The sequence below is a fragment of the Peromyscus leucopus genome, chromosome 1, assembly GCF_004664715.2.
Source record: "Peromyscus leucopus breed LL Stock chromosome 1, UCI_PerLeu_2.1, whole genome shotgun sequence".
Lineage (NCBI taxonomy): Eukaryota > Metazoa > Chordata > Mammalia > Rodentia > Cricetidae > Peromyscus > Peromyscus leucopus.
In genome coordinates, this window is record NC_051063.1 from 127,158,443 (window position 1) to 127,178,391 (window position 19,949).

At 36.6% G+C, this 19,949-nt stretch overlaps 1 protein-coding gene and 1 non-coding gene across 4 annotated transcripts in view; one reads left to right on the plus strand and one right to left on the minus strand.

Moving 5' to 3' along the window:
- Positions 1 to 19,777, plus strand: part of Luzp2 (leucine zipper protein 2) — a 352,103-nt gene extending 332,326 nt beyond the window's left edge. For 2 of the 3 annotated variants that reach the window (XM_028892601.2, XM_028892604.2), the window contains exons 10-12: positions 5,743 to 5,835; positions 15,476 to 15,553; positions 16,453 to 19,777. In XM_028892601.2, coding sequence (XP_028748434.1) covers positions 5,743 to 5,835; positions 15,476 to 15,553; positions 16,453 to 16,557 — 276 coding nt within the window. In that variant the 3' untranslated portion in view covers positions 16,558 to 19,777. Of the gene's footprint in view, positions 1 to 5,742; positions 5,836 to 15,475; positions 15,564 to 16,452 lie in introns of all 3 variants that reach the window. The other variant, XM_028892602.2, reaches the window with a different exon arrangement.
- LOC114708986 lies at positions 4,165 to 4,266 on the minus strand. Its single transcript, XR_003736866.1, has one exon. It is a non-coding gene; the product is annotated as a U6 spliceosomal RNA (small nuclear RNA).
- Positions 19,778 to 19,949: the final 172 nt, after the last annotated feature.

Consider the following 19,949-nt stretch of genomic DNA (forward strand, 5'->3'; position numbering starts at 1 on the left):
TTTTTTTATTTTGTATTATAATTTCTATATTAGTTTAGTTTCTCATTAATGATAAAAGGACTCATTGGAGCAATAATTCACGCTGACCTCCATTGCAGTAAAGCATGCAAAGTTCAAGGCAGGAGGATATAGCGGGGCAGCTTTATTTCCTAGTAGATCCGGAAGGAAATCATGAAACCAGAAGCAGAACTAAGCCATAAATATATACTGAAGTTCTGGTCAAACTGCCCTATCTTTTACTGGCAGGCCTTTTCCCAGAAATGTTCTACAACTTTCCAAAACATCAGCTAAAGACTAAGTATTCAAACACATAACTCTGTGGAGGATGGTTAGACAGACAGACTGACTGACTGACTGACAGACAGACAGACAGATGATAGATAGATAGATAGATAGATAGATAGATAGATAGATAGATAGATAGATATAAAAGATAGACAGGCAATAAATTCAGATAGATGACATAGATTATAGACAGATACAGACAGATTCTAGTTATATTTTAGATAGATAAATAGGAGGTAGATGGTATAATATAGATCTATGGTAAACATATTTATGATAGATATAATCTAGATGGTAGGTAGACATAGTTCATAGATAGATGACAGATAATAGAACATAAAGGCTAGAAAGATGGCAGAAGGATAGATAATCAAGAAAACCTTTAATTCATTTTCTTATTTGCCAACCCAGCTCCAAATCTCTTAAAATATTAAATATCTACATGGAAAAATGTAATGTAGCAACATGAACATTTGTCAGCACTCATACTGTCATATTTTGAGGATATAATGAATACACTAAAATTAAAGCTCCATTGCAAACCACTCTTTTGAGCTTCTGAGCCTGGGTTTGCTTTACTTCCTGTTGGTTCCTGTGAACTAGTACCTCAGAACTTGCATCGCATTGTGAATTTTCAGTTTTTCAGAGTAGATTCTTATACAAACCTCTCTAGTTTTATATGTCACAAATATTGACATAAGCCAGAGTAAAGAAAATGTGTTGGTAAGACTGCAGGAACAAACCTTGGGGAGGTAAAAAGCCCGTGTTCCAGAAGACAGGGCACACTTACTACAAAAGTAGATTTCTTATGAGAGAGCAGGACAAAGCCTGCACATTTACACATAGCTGACTGTTTACAGCCTGTTTTTTTTAATCTGTCTGGGTGTGTTTCAGTCATGAAGCTACTTTGAAATTACCTGGGTGTGTGCCTCTGTCTTAGATCACTCAGGGAATATGACATTCCATACCATAGAATGAAAGGGAGGATACCATTCCTGGTACAGCAGACAAGGGGAAGAAGGAATAAAGACTACTTCTTAAGAATGGTACTTCTCGGAATAAAATTGAATTAAGTTGATTTCTCTTTCCATTGTAATTATATTTCAGTACATAGAGTATATGTAAATATCTGTTCACTTGTATATCAGATAGACATACTTTACATTGCCTTTGAAATACTCTGATTCATTTTGCAAGAATTTTTTCAACCATATGCATGTCTAGTTGCTTTATGAGCCTGCACCTCTCTTTAGTTTCATTTGATTTATATTTTAAGTATAAATCATAAATAAGCTGAAAGAAAATAACAAACAATAATTAGTTGATTGTGAAATTAACTAGCTTGCAAAGACTCAACTTCTAGCTTCCAAAGACTCAATGATGAATATGTTTTCCTCTGAAGATTGCACTCTGATATATAAACCAACAATAGAATGCTATGATTCCCATGCAGTCTGGTGCACCTTCAACCACAGGAGACATTTCCCAAATGTGCTTTACAGATTTTTATTTTTATAGTTTATTTTACTTTATGTGTATTAATGTTGTCCTGGCCTACATCTATGTGTACTACATGCATGACTGTTGAATCCCCTGGAAATGGGGTTATGGATGGTTGTGAGCCACCATGCTAGTGCTGGAAATCAAACTTGACTCTGAAAGAGCAGCAAGTGTTCTCACCCTCTGAGCCATCTCTCCAGCCATTTACACATCTTTGTCCTGTAAATTTACACATGAAGCTTATATGGATAATAGCAATCTGTACCAGACCTGTAAACACAAAACATGTCCTGAGAACAACAAATGTAGACATGTGAGATCTCTATGCATGTAGACCTTGAAAAAAGCTAAGAAACATTGACAAGTAATAATAGTTCTTTCAGAGTTGCTGCTGTTATACATTGAAATAAAACTGCAAAGTTATAGTTATCTGATAGTTCAACTGAAACATCATATAGGAAACATGTAGGGAATTTAATGCATTCTTTATGTTTTTCAGCTGTTGCCCTCGTTGTGACTGTCAGGGAGAGTCAATATTAGTGTTTGTTATGTCCTCTTGTTTTAAAGTTGTGTCTTCATTTCATCTGTAAGTTGGAGGTAATAGGAAGCAGGTGGTGGGTACTCAATTGGTTTTTACCTAGAACAAATACATGTTTGAATCTTGTTAAGAATGTGTTTCTTTGACTGGATAGATGGCTCAGGGCTAAGAACACAAGCTGTGCCTGAGGATTTGAGATTGATCCCCACACTCACATGATGGCTTGAAACCGTCTGTGACTCAGTTTCCAGGGAATTCAATGCTCTTTCTGGCCTCTGTAGGCACCAGGTGCACATGTGCTGCACAGACACTAGTGCTTTATATTAAATCAAGTGGCCAAACAACTGTTTGTGTAGACATCATGATGATAAAAAGTAGCAAGCTTTTCCTCTTCACATCCTCAAAGGAATTTAACCCAGAACAGAGATTGGTTCACTTGTTATCTTCACAGCATATCAAAGAGATTAATGGGAATGTAAGAGTCTCAATTTTTGTGATTTTGAGTTTAGGATTTTTAATTTGCCCTAAAGTCACTGAATCAAAAAAAATGATAAAATATTTCTTTGCAGCCCTCAGTGCTGAAAGAAAAGAAAAAAGAAAAAAATTGATTTGTAAGAAAAATGGTTTTGCACATGGAATGAAACAATATAAATTCAAAATGTACAGGTAAGGGTTAGCTTTAAAAAGTTATAAGAATACCTGGTAAAAGCCAACAGGGTATCTCTCTTGAAATGTTATCTATGTGGATTCCAAATAAATCACATGGCTGTATATTGTATTGGAATGTCCCCAGAAGGCTCTGTCACTGAACAGGTAATAGAGAAAAACACAAGAGTCCTTTCTTTCAAATGAAGAGGACACAAGTGGGATTAAAGAAACTATTCAAACTCCATCTTCTTTCCTTGTGGCTCGAAGTCTCTCCCTTCTCCTCTACCACCTGGAAATCCTCCTCAACTTCCAAAGTCTTATGGCTTCTGCCATCAAACTTGCCTATTTCTTCTTGGCCCCCTACCTCAGCTTCCAAAACCTCCTCTGCCTCCACCTAGGACACCAAAGCCGCCTTCACCCCTAGGTTTGGCCCTGTCCAAGGTTTGTTTCCATCAGTTTCTTCATCTTCCATGGCCTCCTTGGTGGCTTCGGCATCTTCCTCGATATTGAACTCTACAAAGCCAAACTCTTTGGAGGAACTAGTTTCCTGATCAGTGACTATTCTTGCTTAAACAGAATCCTTAAATGATTCTTTGAGGGTCTCTTCAGTAGTACCCTCTGACAGACCTTTGACAGACAGAGGTTTGGAATACACAATACACACTTCTTGTAATTACACTTCTTGTAATACACAATAGCCTGGTTCCTTGTGACTCCAGCCTGATGGTTCTGCCCTTGGTTTCCATTTTATTCTAGGAGTTTATAGATTCTTTAGCACCTTCAGATGAAGTGAATTCTATAAATGCATGCCCTTTAAATTTGCCATTTGGGTTGTGGGCACTTTGATAAAAAGTTGCTTACTCAAATACTTCCTGAAGAGTTTCTTCTGTTACACCATGGGAAAGGTTACATAAAACCAAAGTTTTTGATTCACCACTCCAAGAGAGCTGCTCTGTCCAGCTCTCTCTTGTTTTGTCCTTTCTCTCCGGTGTAGTAAAGTGAAACAAAACATTTTGGTCACCAATGTCTGCCCTCTGCTTTTCTTCATAGATTTTCCCTGCTTCAGCTTCTGTCTTAAATTCAATATAAGCAATCCCCTCACTCTTCCCACCTTGGCGGACAAATCTGATCTCCATGGCACCTTTAAACACTTCTTTTAATTCATTACCAATGATGCTGAAAGAGAGTTTTTAGAAAATATGAAATGCTTCATGACTTTGTGTGTCATCCTTGTGCAGAGGCCAAGCTAATCTCTGTATTATTCAAAATTTAGTATATTGCTGCTGAAACAAGCATAAGGGTGTCAGTCATACCCTTTATTTTTTTGTTCCTTGGAAAGTACAAACGTGGAATCTTGGATGAGGAGAAGGTTTTTATAGAAAAGAAAGAACACAATGTTGGATGCTTAGGTAGGTGGGGGCAGGGAATCTGTGAGGAGTTGGGAAAGAGAAAGAGTGAGATCGAAGTATATTGTATGAAATTCTCAAAAAGAATATTAACTACATCCATCCATAAAAAAGAAAGTAACAAAGGAGGGTATATTTGTGACTTTTAAACAAGGTAAGGGCAGAAGAAAAATATAACTCTCAATTCCTTCTAGATGTCAATGAAGTTAGACTTACATGTCAAGAGAAATTACTAAATTACTGTTTTCAGCCCAAGCCCAGCATCTTGTTGAATTAATATGGGAACTGTTAAATGAACTAGAGTGCTGTTCTATGGGTTTGCTAATCGTCTATAAGCTTTATTAGTCTCACTTGCAATAACATTTTACCATGTTTAATAAAGATTTTTTCAATAATTTTTGAGAACACTATTTTTGTGAGAGTGCTTTCTTATTAAGGAGTGCAGTTACTTGTGGAAATCTCTGTGAAAACCACATAGAATAACTGAAGCTCCTGGCTGGGTTTCTTATACTCTGCCCAGATTCTGTCCTACTTTTCGGCTTCTTGGAACCCAGTAGTCAGACTCTTCAAGTATTTTTCCTCTGTAGCCCATTGCAACCAAAGCTTCAAACTCAGAAAACAGCATTCATGAACTTTTATTTATCCCTCCTACCAATGTCTATTCCAGACTGATGAGGGCAGCATTATATTTAAATGATATGTGCAAAAAAACAAACAAACAAAACAAAACAAAACAAAAAAAACACATGCCTGCCCTTCCCAGTGGACAACCATAAACCTTCCCATAGTGAGTTTCATATTACTTGTACATTTCTTTCCGTCAGGGTACTTTTTGCTCTCTTTGTGTTCCTATTGAGATGAATGTTATAATGATATTTCAGCTCCCAGAGGTAAACAGCTTGTTCCTTAGTGGAACAGAATGCACATAACCCTCTAGGTATCTTCTGTAATGTCACAAGATATTTTCTGTCTAGTTGAGAAAATGAAGCATGTATTTATTATATCTCAGACAAACTGGGGATTAATACAAAGAAAAAGGGCAAGATTCCTATCTTTTGAGAAATAAAGATCCTTAAATAAAAGCTTATTATTTGAGAAATGAGCATATCCAATGGGAAAAAAATTCCATTAGGATTCACTAATGCAAAAATTTAACATAAATTATTGTCCTTAATTTCAAAGATAAGAATTGCAAAGCCCATTTTAAAGATGAATTATATAATAAAGCCTATTTCCTTTTTTAGAGTGTGAAGCTGACATGGTGTTTTATGTCATATAACCACAAAAAGCCGTGCCTGTGTGTAAAACATATTTCTCTTATTTTAATGGTATATATTTTTCTTTTTTCTCTGTATCTCTCTCCAGCCACAAAAAAGTTCTCCAGGAAACCATGAAAGCTCCCAAGTTCAGTCAGCAAAGGAAGAGACAAGGAGAACCTCTGTGTGTGGTCCTCAAGATGTAAGAATAACCTAAAGTGGTTTGGAAAGAAGGACACAACATTTGGCAATGGTAGCTCATGCCATCACGAAATGTTCTCGGGTCAGGGGATGACTTCTTTCTAAGCGCTGTAACTTTCCATGTGATGACATAGATGTTGCTTAGACAGCACCAGGTAGATGTTCTAGATTGAATAGCCAGATTCTGCTATGCAACCCATGGCTCAGCACCACCACCTCATCATTCCTACAACAACAAGACAGACAGCAATTAAAGGGTTAAAGTAGAACAAGGAAACAAACAAAAAAGATTCTATAGTATTCGCCACCTAAGAAACATGCATGTGCTCTTAGAGAACAACATGCCAGACAGACATCCTCCACCTTCATATGATAAAGAGTTAGGAACCGGAACTGTTGGGGCAGGGGGTCTCTCTTAATAAGTGCAATTAATAAATAAAACATCAATGCTTGAATTCTGTTAGAACAAAGGTTTTAGATCTGTTATAACAGATCTAACAAATAACATTTCTGTTAACTGGATTGAGATACAGGCTCTAGACCAAGGAGAAATTATATACAGAGACTACCCATGGCTGAAGGAAATTAGCTAATAGCTAAGGAAATAAGGAAAGAAGGAAAAACAAATAAGTTGGTGCTTATATTTTTCTTCTGCTAGCTTCCAACATGCATTTTGAAAAAAACTAATTTGTCAGGATGTTTGCCACTGAATCTTTGTATGTCGAACCAAATATCTAAACCATATAATTTAGGATACAAAATTAATCAGGAGCACAAATCAACACTCTACAACTGACTTTCATAGAGAGTCCAGAAGGCTATAGGTATGAAGGAATGCCTTTGCAGTGGTCTGAAGTATGGATAGATCTTTGACCATGGGAGCAAATTTTTACAAACAGAAAATATACCAGAGCACTATGGATACAGAATGGTGGTGAGATATTCACCCATAGGTTAATCAGGAGCCACAAAGTAAGGACTTGGATTCCCTCATCAGAGAATTTAGATTGAACTATACAAGGTTTTCAAATGCTTGTCAACTGAAGAACAAAACGTCAGTTTATAGGAGGATATTTACCTTTTTATATGACAAGTTGAAAAGCTCTGCATTGTTTGTTGATGTTCTAAGCATCATTTTGGCTTACCATTTTAGAAAAACTTGGGCCTGTCAAAATCGTGTGTGTGTGTGTGTGTGTGTGTGTGTGTGTGTGTGTGTGTGTGTATGTGTGTGCATGTGTGTGAGTGTGTGTCTGTGTGTCTGTGTGTGTCTGTGTGTCTGTATCTATGTGTGTCTGTGTTTGTGTGTCTGTGTCTCTGTGTGTGTGTCTCTGTGTGTGTTGTGTGTCTGTGTGTGTTAGTATTATCTCCCTCCTCTCCAACTACTGGTGTTCTCCTTCATAAACTTCTCTCCCTTTGAGAATCCCTAAAAGCATGTCCTCCCCTGGCACTGTCTTTACTGACACTAATGAGAACATTGTCTCTAGACTTACTTCAGTAGACACTAGTGTTTGGTGTTTCAATCTTCCAGAAGCTATAATTCCTAGTTTAGAGCATGCTCAGTCGGAGCTTCAGATCCAGAGAAAATGTCAACTAGATAAAGTACTTGGGTGTAAGAAGGAGGAATTAGTGGTACTGTATGAGTATCAATTTTCGAGTTTTAAATCAGGAGTTCTAATCTATGACATCAGAATATATCACCTAGAAAACACTTCAAAATATGGCTGCACAGGACTTTTCACACAAGTTAACAGCACTCCCATGGGTGAGATCTGCACAGTTGATTGTTTAATTCAAATACTCCAGATGATTCTGTGCTGCAGATAAATTTCACTAACAGTGGTTTTCAAATAGAAATAATCACAAAATTATCTGGAGACATTATTCACAGTTTGAACAACTATTTGAAGTGTTCTAAAGGAATAAAGCTAAGGGATTTTGTGAAGCTTTTGATGGGCCTGATGACTGTCATCTAGGAAGCTCTGTCATTATTAAAATCAATATAAGTTTATTGGAGCCTCACAGACCTTAATCATACGCATACAGCTATGTACATGTATGCATGTTCACCCATGTATGAATGCATATATTAAATTAGCATATAATAAATGTCAATTTCTGGAAATAGATGTCTTGCACCCATTATCAAGTTCATATAAAATGTGCCAGCACTACAACAGAAGCTGATACAGAAATTACCATTTTAACATATAATAGAACAATAGAAGAAATAGATAACTTGTTACTGGATAATATACCATAGGGGCTATGCCTTTCCTAAACCAATGGTCTTTAAATTATTTTCCATAGGCCACAGGTATTTAGGATTGTCTGTGTTGAGTCTAAGCTGATCACCCAAACACAGAACATGGGTACTGTTTATCGTAAGCACTGAGGTTTTGAGGACTCCTTTCCACAAATTCACATCTGAGAATGCCACACTTTTGACCATTTCCAATTAGCCAAGTAAGTGTTGGAAGACTTCTGCACCCATGGGAACTATTCTTGAGTGTAAATGACTAAACTCAGAGCATCAACATCCTGAGCTGTGTTAAAGTGTGACAGCCATTACAGTCTAGCAATATGAAAATACTTTCAACCTCATTATGGATGCAGATGGAAAGTCAAGCTCCACTTTGGTTTCTTTTATTGGATATATAAACTGACAGAAAAGAGTATTTAATTTAAATGATTACTCTAAAAAACACAAGAATTACTTTGTTCCCTTGTACTCCAACATTTAGACTTGCAATCCCTGATGGTGAGCCTTTTGCTTTAATTCAGTATTTGGTTATCCTAGATGTCATGTTTTAATGCAATGGCTACCCTTTATAATCAAATATTTATCCCCTTTATCAAAAACTAATTGATCAGAGGTATGAGTTTATTTTTCTATTTTCCATATTGCTTCAGATTCTATATGTCTATCATTATGTACTTCCATACTATCATTGTTTAGTTCATATAACTGTAACTATGATTAATACTTACTATTTTTGAGATTATATTTATAATATAATTGCATCTCCTTTCTCCAAACTCTCCTATATATTCCTCCTTGCTCTCTTTCAAAACTGCATATATATTCCTCCATACATAAATACAATATGCTTAGTCTGTAATGCTACTTGTATGTAAACCTTCAGAACTTACCATTCGGTATTAGGTAACCACTTGGTGTGCTCATCCCTAGGGAAGTACCAAATTATCTTAATATCTGTATCTTCACATAAGTTCTGAAAATAGAACGTTAAAATCCTAAAGCTTTGTCATTCTATTATAATACCAAAGGGACTATGCCAAGCCCACTGCAATGTCTTACAATTTATATGATCAGCCTGATCATTTTAATAATCCTGCCTGCTACAATTTTGATAGGAAATTATATCTATAAATCATATCAAGGGCAAATTTCATCTTCATAACTATTATTCCAACTCATAAATTGTTTATATAACTATGTTTAAATTTCCATCTGAAATGATTTATAATTTTAGAATTACATTAATTCTGAGGTGAGAAAATCTAAAATCTGACTTAGGAAACCCCATAATCTGTAACTATCAGTAAGTGTCTATATTCTATAGTACTTCACCATAACAGAGATGAATATAGTTGGTTAAAATACCAAAGAAAGAATAAAATTTTTGTAAAAATGAGATTTTTATCAAAAGTATCTGAAGCTGAATTAGCAGTTAAAGTGGGTAGCTGTGTGTGGTCAGATAATGAAAACACATTTTGGAATGAGGGTAGGAAGTGAGGTATTGAAGGGAGAAAGTGGATACTAGATGTAAAAGATAACCAGACTACAACCCACAGCTCCAGAGAATCTAGGAAGCAAGGAGGACCCTAAGAGGGGTGCATGGATAGCCCTGGGAGGGAAATAGATGAGATCTCAATGAGTAAACTGGGGTGAGAGGAGAATTAGAGTGCAGGGGGTGGGGGATGAAACCATGTTTTCAGTTTAAAGATTTTGCAAAGATAAACATTTTCTTTCATTTTCCCACTATTTATTAAACTTGCATTTTTCTACAATTATTATTTTGATTTCTTTCTCATGAATTATTTAAAAAAAAACCTTGTTCCCATTTATTCTCATTATTTTGTTTTGATTTTTTGAATCACGATTTCCCTACATATCCTTTGCTGACTTAGAATTCACCATGTACCCAGAGTGACATCAAACTCAACAATAATCCTCCTGTTTCAGCCCAAAAGTTCTGGGAATATAGACTTCAGCCAATGTCCGTGACTAACCTGTGTATTTCTATGATAAAAATTAAACATTAAACCTGTTCTTTGCATATTTTACATGGGAAAGTGAGCCTGCATATACCCCAAAGTCTACATTCTTTCTCCCAGAAAGCACAATTTAGTGCTACATATTGCCCTTCTTTCCACTCCTGTTAATTTCCTTTAGGAAAAAAGGAACATGTTATGCAATTATTTTCTTACAATGCTGAGACCAATATTAATCTTTAATTTATTATTGGTACCATGCACCCCACAGAATTTTGTTGGCACAAAGGTAAGAAGCATTAATCTGCCTACCTCATTGACACTACTTTATAATTAGTTGTTAAAACTCAACCTCCTTTCTGGTTAATTTTATTTTCTTCTTCACTTCATTGGCAATTAGGAGTCTTTTAGGAAATGTGAATGGTTCATAATTGTCTTTAACTTTGAAAAATACACCAATTTCCAAGGATGACTTTTAACAAGTAAACCATTGTAAAGTAGCAAGTATAATTTATGATGCATGAAAACTGCATTCTCAGATATACTTAGTTCTATAATATCCCATTACCTACTCTCTAGGCCTTAGGGGGACTAGGAATAAAAACATGTGGAAAGGCGACCTTTACCTTGACAGAGATATCTGCAGATCCTTCCATTCTGGGATTCTGCTCAAGTTGTAGCTTGAGTTTTTCTGCCTTGCCCACAGTTAGGACAAATCTCTGTCACCCGCCAGTCCCACAGCCGCTCAGACCCAACCAAGTAAACACAGAGACTTATATTGCTTACAAACTGTATGGCCGTGGCAGGCTTCTTGCTAACTGTTCTTATAGCTTAAATTAATCCATTCCCATAAATCTATACCTTGCCACGTGGCTGGTGGCTTACCGGCATCTTCACATGCTGCTGGTCATGGCGGCGGCTGCAGTGTCTCTCTGCATCAGCCTTCCACTTCCCAGAATTCTCCTCTCTCCTTGTCCCACCTACTTCCTGCCTGGCCACTGGCCAACCAGTGTTTTATTTATTGACCAATCAGAGCAATTTGACATACAGACTGTCCCACAGCACTTCCCCTTTCTTTTTTTTTAAAGGAAGGTTTTAACTTTTACACATCTCCAAAGTCAGCTTGGTATATTTGGGAATTTGGGCGTAGCTTCTCTTACTACTTCATGCTGGAGGAGGGTGCTGTATCTTATGGGGACACAGAAAATTTTAGGATCATGGAGTAGTCCGTGAGACCGTATCGTCTGAGCCAGTTGCCTTGAAACGATTCTGGATGTTGGATCATCTGGGCCATGGTGTCATCGGAAACGTTTCAGGTGGTCTTGGCTGGTCAAACCTGATGTATCTTAATCTGGAACAAATCCATAGCCTCTGGCTTTCTGTGGAAACAAAAGCAGAGCCTCCTTTCCAAAGCAACATATCCTTACATCCAAATTTTGGAGTTAAGGTACCTTTAAAATACACATTTTGGCATAACTCAACAGCTTTTGTAATCAAATGTTTCTCTTCAGTTATGAATATCAAAGAGAACATAATCCAGATTCTCTGTGTGGTAGCCATCTTTATGTGGCTTATGTTTTATATTACCTTGAGCCTATTGCTTTAAACTGCAGCCTTCTAAGCCTGAAACGGTGCTGTGGCTACTGACTCCTCCCACTTCAGCTTCCCAACATGGCGGTGGTATGTTTTCCACCAGCTCTGGGAGCCATCGTGGGTCTGTGCTTTTATCCAAGCAGTGTGTAGCCCAGAAACCTCTTTTCGTTTTGTACTAGCAAAGGCTAAATCCACCACACAGCTTAATGTGCCACTTGCAGAGGCCTTATTCCCGCCATACACAAGCACACACGCTGGTCAAGCACACATGCCAGAAACTCATCAGTAACTCAAACCGGCAGCTGCTGCTCATTTGAGAGAGACAATTAGGAAGCTGTTTTTAGCTCCATTTTAGAATCTTTTCTCAGGTTTTAGGTAGAAACTTTTGCCCCACGTTGGGCGCCATTTGTAGCTTGAGTTTTTCTGCCTTGCCCACAGTTAGGACAAATCTCTGTCACCCGCCAGTCCCACAGCCGCTCAGACCCAACCAAGTAAACACAGAGACTTATATTGCTTACAAACTGTATGGCCGTGGCAGGCTTCTTGCTAACTGTTCTTATAGCTTAAATTAATCCATTCCCATAAATCTATACCTTGCCACGTGGCTGGTGGCTTACCGGCATCTTCACATGCTGCTGGTCATGGCGGCGGCTGCAGTGTCTCTCTGCGTCAGCCTTCCACTTCCCAGAATTCTCCTCTCTCCTTGTCCCACCTACTTCCTGCCTGGCCACTGGCCAACCAGTGTTTTATTTATTGACCAATCAGAGCAATTTGACATACAGACCATCCCACAGCATCAAGTTAACAGGGAAGTTCTTTGATCCCAAATCCCACTTCCCTCTCCTCCTCCTTGTGTCTTACCCTTTATCCCTTGTGGTATTCCTTTGAACATTTGGTAATAGCTCTACTTCTACCGATTTTTTGCATTTTTGGATAAATTTGTTAGTACTTATCTCTTAAATGAGAATCAATTTGTACATAAATATTTATAAGAATTACACAAGGAAATTATTTAAAGCTCTAATCTAAGGAACTTCCATTACATTACAGCAGCAATGAAAATGATAAGCATAAGGGTAAATGTTCCAGGCACACATATACACATGTTTACATACATATTGAAACACATAAATATACATATGGCACACACACATAAACATGTCCATATACACATTCATACTCACACACATATATTAATTGAATAATGGTTAAAAGTAGACTCAAACCATAATTTTCATAAAACATCTTTCTTTTACCTTTTTAAGAATTGTAATTCATTGAGCTAGTCTCATGAAGAATTACAGGACACAGAATACCTGTAATTACTCCAAGTAGTGTTGGAATATGATGCAAAGAGCCCATCAATGTGACAGATATTTGTTGTGCTTCTGTATATATTTAATAGTCATAATTAAAAAGAAAATCTGTGTGTCTGTATAAATGACAGCAGAAATCATAAAACAATGCAAAACAAAATAAAAGCAGAACAGCTTTGTATACATGATCTCCAGAGTCATGCAAGAAGAGGGATGCCTACAGAACTGACATAGATTACAGACTTTCACTGAAGAAAGAGGATCATAATGACAGCATAGTTGAGAAACCATTTTATGGGATGAGTTCTATGAAATACAGTTTGTATGTCACTAGATTCCAACACAGAGAATTCTTCTGTCTGTGAAGTGTCATTGGAAACATAAGCATGGAACTTGTGCAGAGAATTTACAATGGAATTTTCTCCAAGTAAGAACCAGATTCCTCATAAACATTACTGTTTGACCTGTGAGGATGCCCACAACTTACTCCTTCTCCTGTCCTCTTAGAGTTCCCATCTTACTGCATCCTCACCAGTTCATCACCCATTCTGCATCTCCATTCATTTTCCTCCCCTTTGTCCTAGAAATTCTTCCTTATAAATACTCTCATCATCACTCAAGGTCAGTTCTTACCTCAGTGTTGAAAAAGAAAATGGCAGTTCATCCAAGTAATAAATAATCAGTCTTTCCTTTATGGATAATATATCACATTTCTTTCTTTGGGTATTGTACAATGTTTCTCTATAGAATAAGGTAGCTAATGTTTTGACTCTGGTTTCTTCTGTTATTTCACATCACTTTCCCATTAGGAATATTTTGATTAAAATATTCAATAAAATATTGAATCTTCTATAAAACATGATCATATCTGGTCATGAAGAGAAAGCAAGCATGTGAACATTTTAAATGACTGATACATATTTCATGATCTGTGATTTTATCCATTTGTTTCTTATTAGGCATTAGATACTGACAATCTACTATCAATTAGATAGTAGATTTACCTATGTATGATCAATGTTCGTACCTTTATCTTTAAGGATCACACCAAGTACTGATGGGCTGGCTATTCTTACACATATAAAAGCAATCTGAACTGCTATCATTGATATTCACAGTGCTGACTGAGCAGAAATGTAACTGATCCTTGCTCCTGTTAGAAGGAACCAAGGAGGGAATGACAGTAGGAATTCAAAACCACATGAAAAGGGTTTTTTTGTGGAGGTAGAGGACATAAAGAAATGACGAAGAATAAAGTAATCTGATGCTTGTGTGAGGCTCAGATGTGAAACACGTAAGAATCATTTTGTACTAGAACCTGAACTGCATGCGTCTTCATCACCTCCACAATCTCTACAGCACCATCTACTCAGAGTATTTTACATGATAGAATGAATCTAAAGGGGGTCCCTTGACCCATGGTTTTTTTTCTAGGAAAGAAACTGCATTGTTGAATATCAAGAGCTGTGCACTGTCCATTGACTAAACTCTTAGTCTCTGTTTTACACATGGAAAATACTGCAGGAAGTCAGCATATGGAACACTGACATACTCCATCTTAACATCTGTTTATAGTATGAGAAAAAGGAGAAGAGGAGGGAGCAAGGAGACAAAGACAGAAAGAGGGAAGGAGGAAAGCAATTGGTGTCTCAGTGCTCACTAAGGTAGAATGAAAGCTGACTGGAGCTGTTTCCATTGACAACAGCTGCTTCTGCTCACATCTCATAGGCCTAAAAGGGAACTCATGGTTTCTTGCTTTGTAAAATATAGCAATATTATAGCTTGAGAAATATTACCTTTTTAAAATATACTGAAGCATTTTGCAAGACATATTTATGATAATACAATTGAAATTCATTCCTGTCTTACAGTACTTAAAGATTCATTTTTATTTTTATTTGCATGTTTGTGTATGAGTGTGTGTGTGTGTGTGTGTGTGTGTGTGTGTGTGTGTGTGTGTGTGTGTGATTTCTGTGCACATGTTGGCAGAGGTCAGGAAAGGTCATTGGATATCCTGGAGTAGGAGTCATAAGTGGTTATCAGTTGCCTCACATGGGTACTTGAAATTGAACTCTGGTTCCCTGAAGGAGCAGCAAGCACCCTTAACTGCTAAGGAATCCCTCCAGTCCCCTGCCTTAATACTGATGTCCCTGCAGGCACATTCCCCAGTGATGACTAATTTAAATGTTAGCGTCCAAATGCATCACAGATAGACATTCTTTAATCTTTTTCATCTTTTGATTGTTTTACAGAGAAAGAATTTTTCCTTAGAATCCAGCTTATTAGTAGCCGGTGATAGAAAGAAGCGCCTGTGAGGTGCAAATGACTCTGAACACTTGCCAGCTCCTGGGAACCCATCCAGTCGGGAGGATTTTCCCTTTAGTTTTTAGTATGCATTGAATTGATAGAAACTTTTTACTAGAAATAATCCAAAATGGGTTCTCAATCACCTTTCTTTAATTTAATTAAGTTGACCTACTTTTAATCGTTTTATAGGAGGGTAGTTCCTGTTTGGTGAAACCTGAGGAGGGTCCCCAAAGAAACGTCACTGCAGAATCAGAGCCCACAACACAGGTATTCCCTTGTGAGTCTATTTGATTTTCATTATATCTAGAAAGTCCTTCTTGTGCTCACTAGATTACAGGGCAATTCTTGTTTATTTTGTTTAACATTAATTTATTTTGTGTGCATGAGGGAAGGGGGGAGAGCATGCCACAGCTCTTACATAGAGGTCAAAGCTAACATGAGGGATTGTGTTTTTACCTTTCTACCGTGTGAGTTCCAGGCATCAAGCTCAGTTCACCAAGTTTGGTAGCGAGGACCTTTACCTGATGAGACATTTTAAAAAATATGAAGACTTTTTATATAGTCTAAAAGAATGTATATAGCTCCTTCAACCCAGCCCTTTGAATTTTGCTTGTCTGCTGTACCTGCCAGTAAATATTTTATTGTACCTATGTGAGGCCCCACAAAGACAAAGGACAGATTCCCCTCCTCTCCCTCTATGCTGCCAACCAAGAAAGTAGAGGAAATTAAACATAGAATTTAAAAAGAAAAAAACCATGTCTATAATTCTTATGAGATGAAAGATATTAAAGATGACTGGGGAAGTAGAGTAGGTGTAAAAAGTGGTCACTTTCCACAAAAATAAACAGCAAGTTTACCTGCAATGCGGAATTCTGAAAACAGTATATAGTATCAATGTTCAGGAATTTTTAGAGGTAGATGAATCTATGTTGGATGGCTTAACCAGTTTTCTCATAGTAGCTTTTGAAGAACTCTACCAGTTGTAAACACGGTGTGTACATGTGGTAAAAAGTGAATAGTTGTTTCATTTGTGGCTATCCTTGTGGTCTAGATGCTATTTGTTTACACTTGTGGACCTTCATTGCTGTCCTACTACAATTTTGTATTTTTACTTTAAATGCGCCTATTTTTATTCTTCTAATTGTCTTTTCTTTATTGTTTGACAGAAATTGCAAATGCCTCTTTGTTCTGAATGTGAGGAGAAAAAAGGCTCAGAAAAACGATCAGCCAGTTTTGATGCAACTCCAGCTAGAGAAGAAAAAATACTGTAAAAAGGAGGCACGGAGTCAGAGCTTCTCTTTCCTGCCATCTCATGTTTCTAGAGTACAGGCTTGATGGGAACACCATGTTTCTAAAGCATGCAACTTTTTCAAAATTTTATGTATCTTTATAATGTGGATTACACAAAAATTTCCAAAAGATTCCAGGCCAATTATGAACTTTAGCAATAATCTAATGAAAAGGATTTCTTCGCTTATACACATATCTAATTGTCCTCCCTAAAATTACCTGGTATAAATTGATCTGTTTTGAGCTAAAATACAACCTTACCATTTCTTGGTCTTTGTGTGGATATCTAGTACTTCTAAGGTCTAGTTGCTAACATCAGCTGGAGGATGCTCAAAAGTGGGTCCTCAATGTTTTTAAAATCCAAATTGCATACATATGAAGGTTTTGGTCCACAGTGGCCATCTGGTGTCATTTCCTCCAAAGCTGGAATTTGCAGACCAGAATACATGATTTTAGACATTTTTTGCTTGGCTCATTACATTGATTTAATAACAATTTGATATAAATTATGCACAGTTAATTCTGTCAATGATAAGTTAGTTACCAGAATTCATTAGTTAGATTTAATATGCTATACATACAGAATGAATGTCAGATATCTTTCATACTATTTTTAAGTTTTAAAACATTCATTATGCATATTCATCTATATTGTTTCAAAATGTGAATCAAGCTGTCTGAAGTGCCAGTATTTTTTTTCTGATGTTGGATGATAAATTTTAAGATGGGAGAAAAATTCTAAAATATTAACATGCAAGGTGTCCAAAGATATTGTAGAATTGAGATTTGATGAATGAAAAACAGAATGGAATCATTTTTTAAAAGCAATGATGTTTTAGCTTACAGATAGGATTCTATGAGAATATCACTGATCAGAAGAACCAGGCTCATCATAATTAAAGCATAACTCATAATCAAGAAAAATGGATACATAAATAATGATCTACTCAAGATCCCACTTGGCAGATAAAAATGAACCAACAGATGAAGTCAGGGAGTCCACACTGATTGAGTACATTCACTTCTGTTGGATAAACACATTTTGAAAGTTCAGAAAAAAGATAAAACCACTGGCTGTATAGAATTAATCTGTCAAGTCCCAATTAACAACTTTAAACAACATAGCCCAAAATAAAAATACATTAAAAGAAATCAGTGGGACTTAATTTCTAAGATCCAATGGCTTGAATGTGATATGTTCAAAGGAATTTATGGAACTCTAGAATTTGGTGAAAACAGTAGTAGAGAAAGGAACATCACCATTTATTAATTCTACATGCAGATACGTGTTTTGGGGATTTTGTCAGTCTTTCACTCTTTTAAAAATAAATATGTGGTTCTATATGTTTCATAGATTTTTAGATGAACTGACCAAGATAAAATATAAGACCAGGATACCAAATTTATACTCTCCACATCTCCAGTCCTATCTCACTCCACCCCCAGTTTCATAAAATATTAGATCTTCTTGATAGAATAACAGGCTTATCGTTTTCTCTTTCTTTTTCTTTTTGAAGCAAAATCTCATTTGTGTCAAGTTAGGTACAAAATTACTACAAAGTCGAGGATGACCTTGAGCTCTGTATCCTCCTGCCTCCACCTCCCAAAGGACTGAGAGTTTCAGTCACTCAGTAATGAAAAAAATTAATTCAGTTTTAATTTAGGGTTGCTTTTCCACTCCTGTCTAGGGCACTAATTTCCTGCCTCATCCCTGTGGATCCTAGAGAATGTGAGTTGCATATTCTTTCTAGCATTCAGGCTGTGAGGGCTGTGACTCCTTGGAGGAATGACTGGATAGAGTCCCATGTTAGAGCAACCTTGTTTTCCTGTTGTGTCTTTCCTTTGCTTTGACTTCCAGTTCTAGCACGTGATATAGTCTAATCAGTCTGCTTTTCTTAACTCTTGGGTTTGAATCAAATGATAAAATTTCCTCCTAAAATGTGTATAGTCATGTGTATCCACAGGTCTTCTCTAGGTTATCTGTCATAATATTCATTCCTATATTTGACAGAAACACCTTCAGAGCAGGAGGTTGTTTCCTAACAATTTTTAAAGAACATTATGAAAGTTCTTTTAGTACTTTGATAGGGTTGTTTTTAATATGATTTGTGACTGTTCTTTAATTAATGTGTTTTATCTCTCTTAGCCCTCTCCTTCCTTTGAGATTGGACCAGAGATGTTTAAACTAGTTTCCATAACCATGTGGCTATTCCATAGAAGAAATGCCCATATCCTATTCTTCTTAACTATCAGCTTTACACTAGATATTGTTTTGAATATTAATATTTAAACACAGACCATTCTCATATGGAAAGAATATTATCCAATATATTGACAATACATGGTGTGATTAGGTTATATACTTGAAAGGTTAAGTGAAGAAATGCAACTTATATTTTGCAGCTGAGCATTAATTACTGTTGAGGACACCCCCCTGTACTTTCTAATGGAATAATGTATTTAATATGTCCTTCCACAACTAAGAACACTTTTTCTCTATTTTATATTATAATATAATAATTCAATTTAAAATGTGAATCAAATACAATGTATTCATTTGTAAATTAGCAAACTTTTTGAACTTTTGTCTTTCTTTGTATGTACATAAACTATGTCAATTAAACTAGTGCCTAAGACCTGTGAGCCCCGAATGAGCACTGGCTGTGTCTATTGAATAGGACGTGCCCAGAGGACGATGGTGTTGGTCCTTCATCTGGATAGAGATTTCTTCACAATTCAAATATTTGAACGCTGAAAATACTAGTGGCTGACTTTGTTTCTGTCTTTGAGCAGCTAAGTAGCACAGCATTGCTGCTTTATCATAATTCTGTTTCACAAAATACACTGAAGTACAAGCTCAATACAGTTTGTTTTTTGTTTTGTTTTGTTTTGTGGAGCAGATGTTTGCTGTTTTAGATGGACAAGGTGTATAGCTGGGCTGAAATTAAATTTGTGAATTTGCTACAAGGGAATCTTTTATTTTTATAGCTCAGGTAATGTAATTAGCACTAACTGCGGCAGAGGAGGAAGGAATAATTGACACTACAGAGGAGGGAGGCTGGCAGAGAAACACACACGATGCTTGTTTCCATAGGGGACTGTACTGTCAGAAGGTCTACATCCTTGAGCTATGTATTCATCTGGATTGTGTCACGTAATATTAATGGTCAAGTACTGAAAAATAAAAAGTGCTGAAAAGTGGCTTATTTTCTTCAATAAAAAAATTGATACAAAGCTCATAATGTATTTATGCAAACTGAGTGGAACAGCGGATACTGGCTTGCCTCTGTCTAAAAGAATCCAAGGACTACTTTGAAATATACTGAAAGCGTCTTTAATTTCTTTGATGACTCCCCAGAGGTATTTTGTGTTT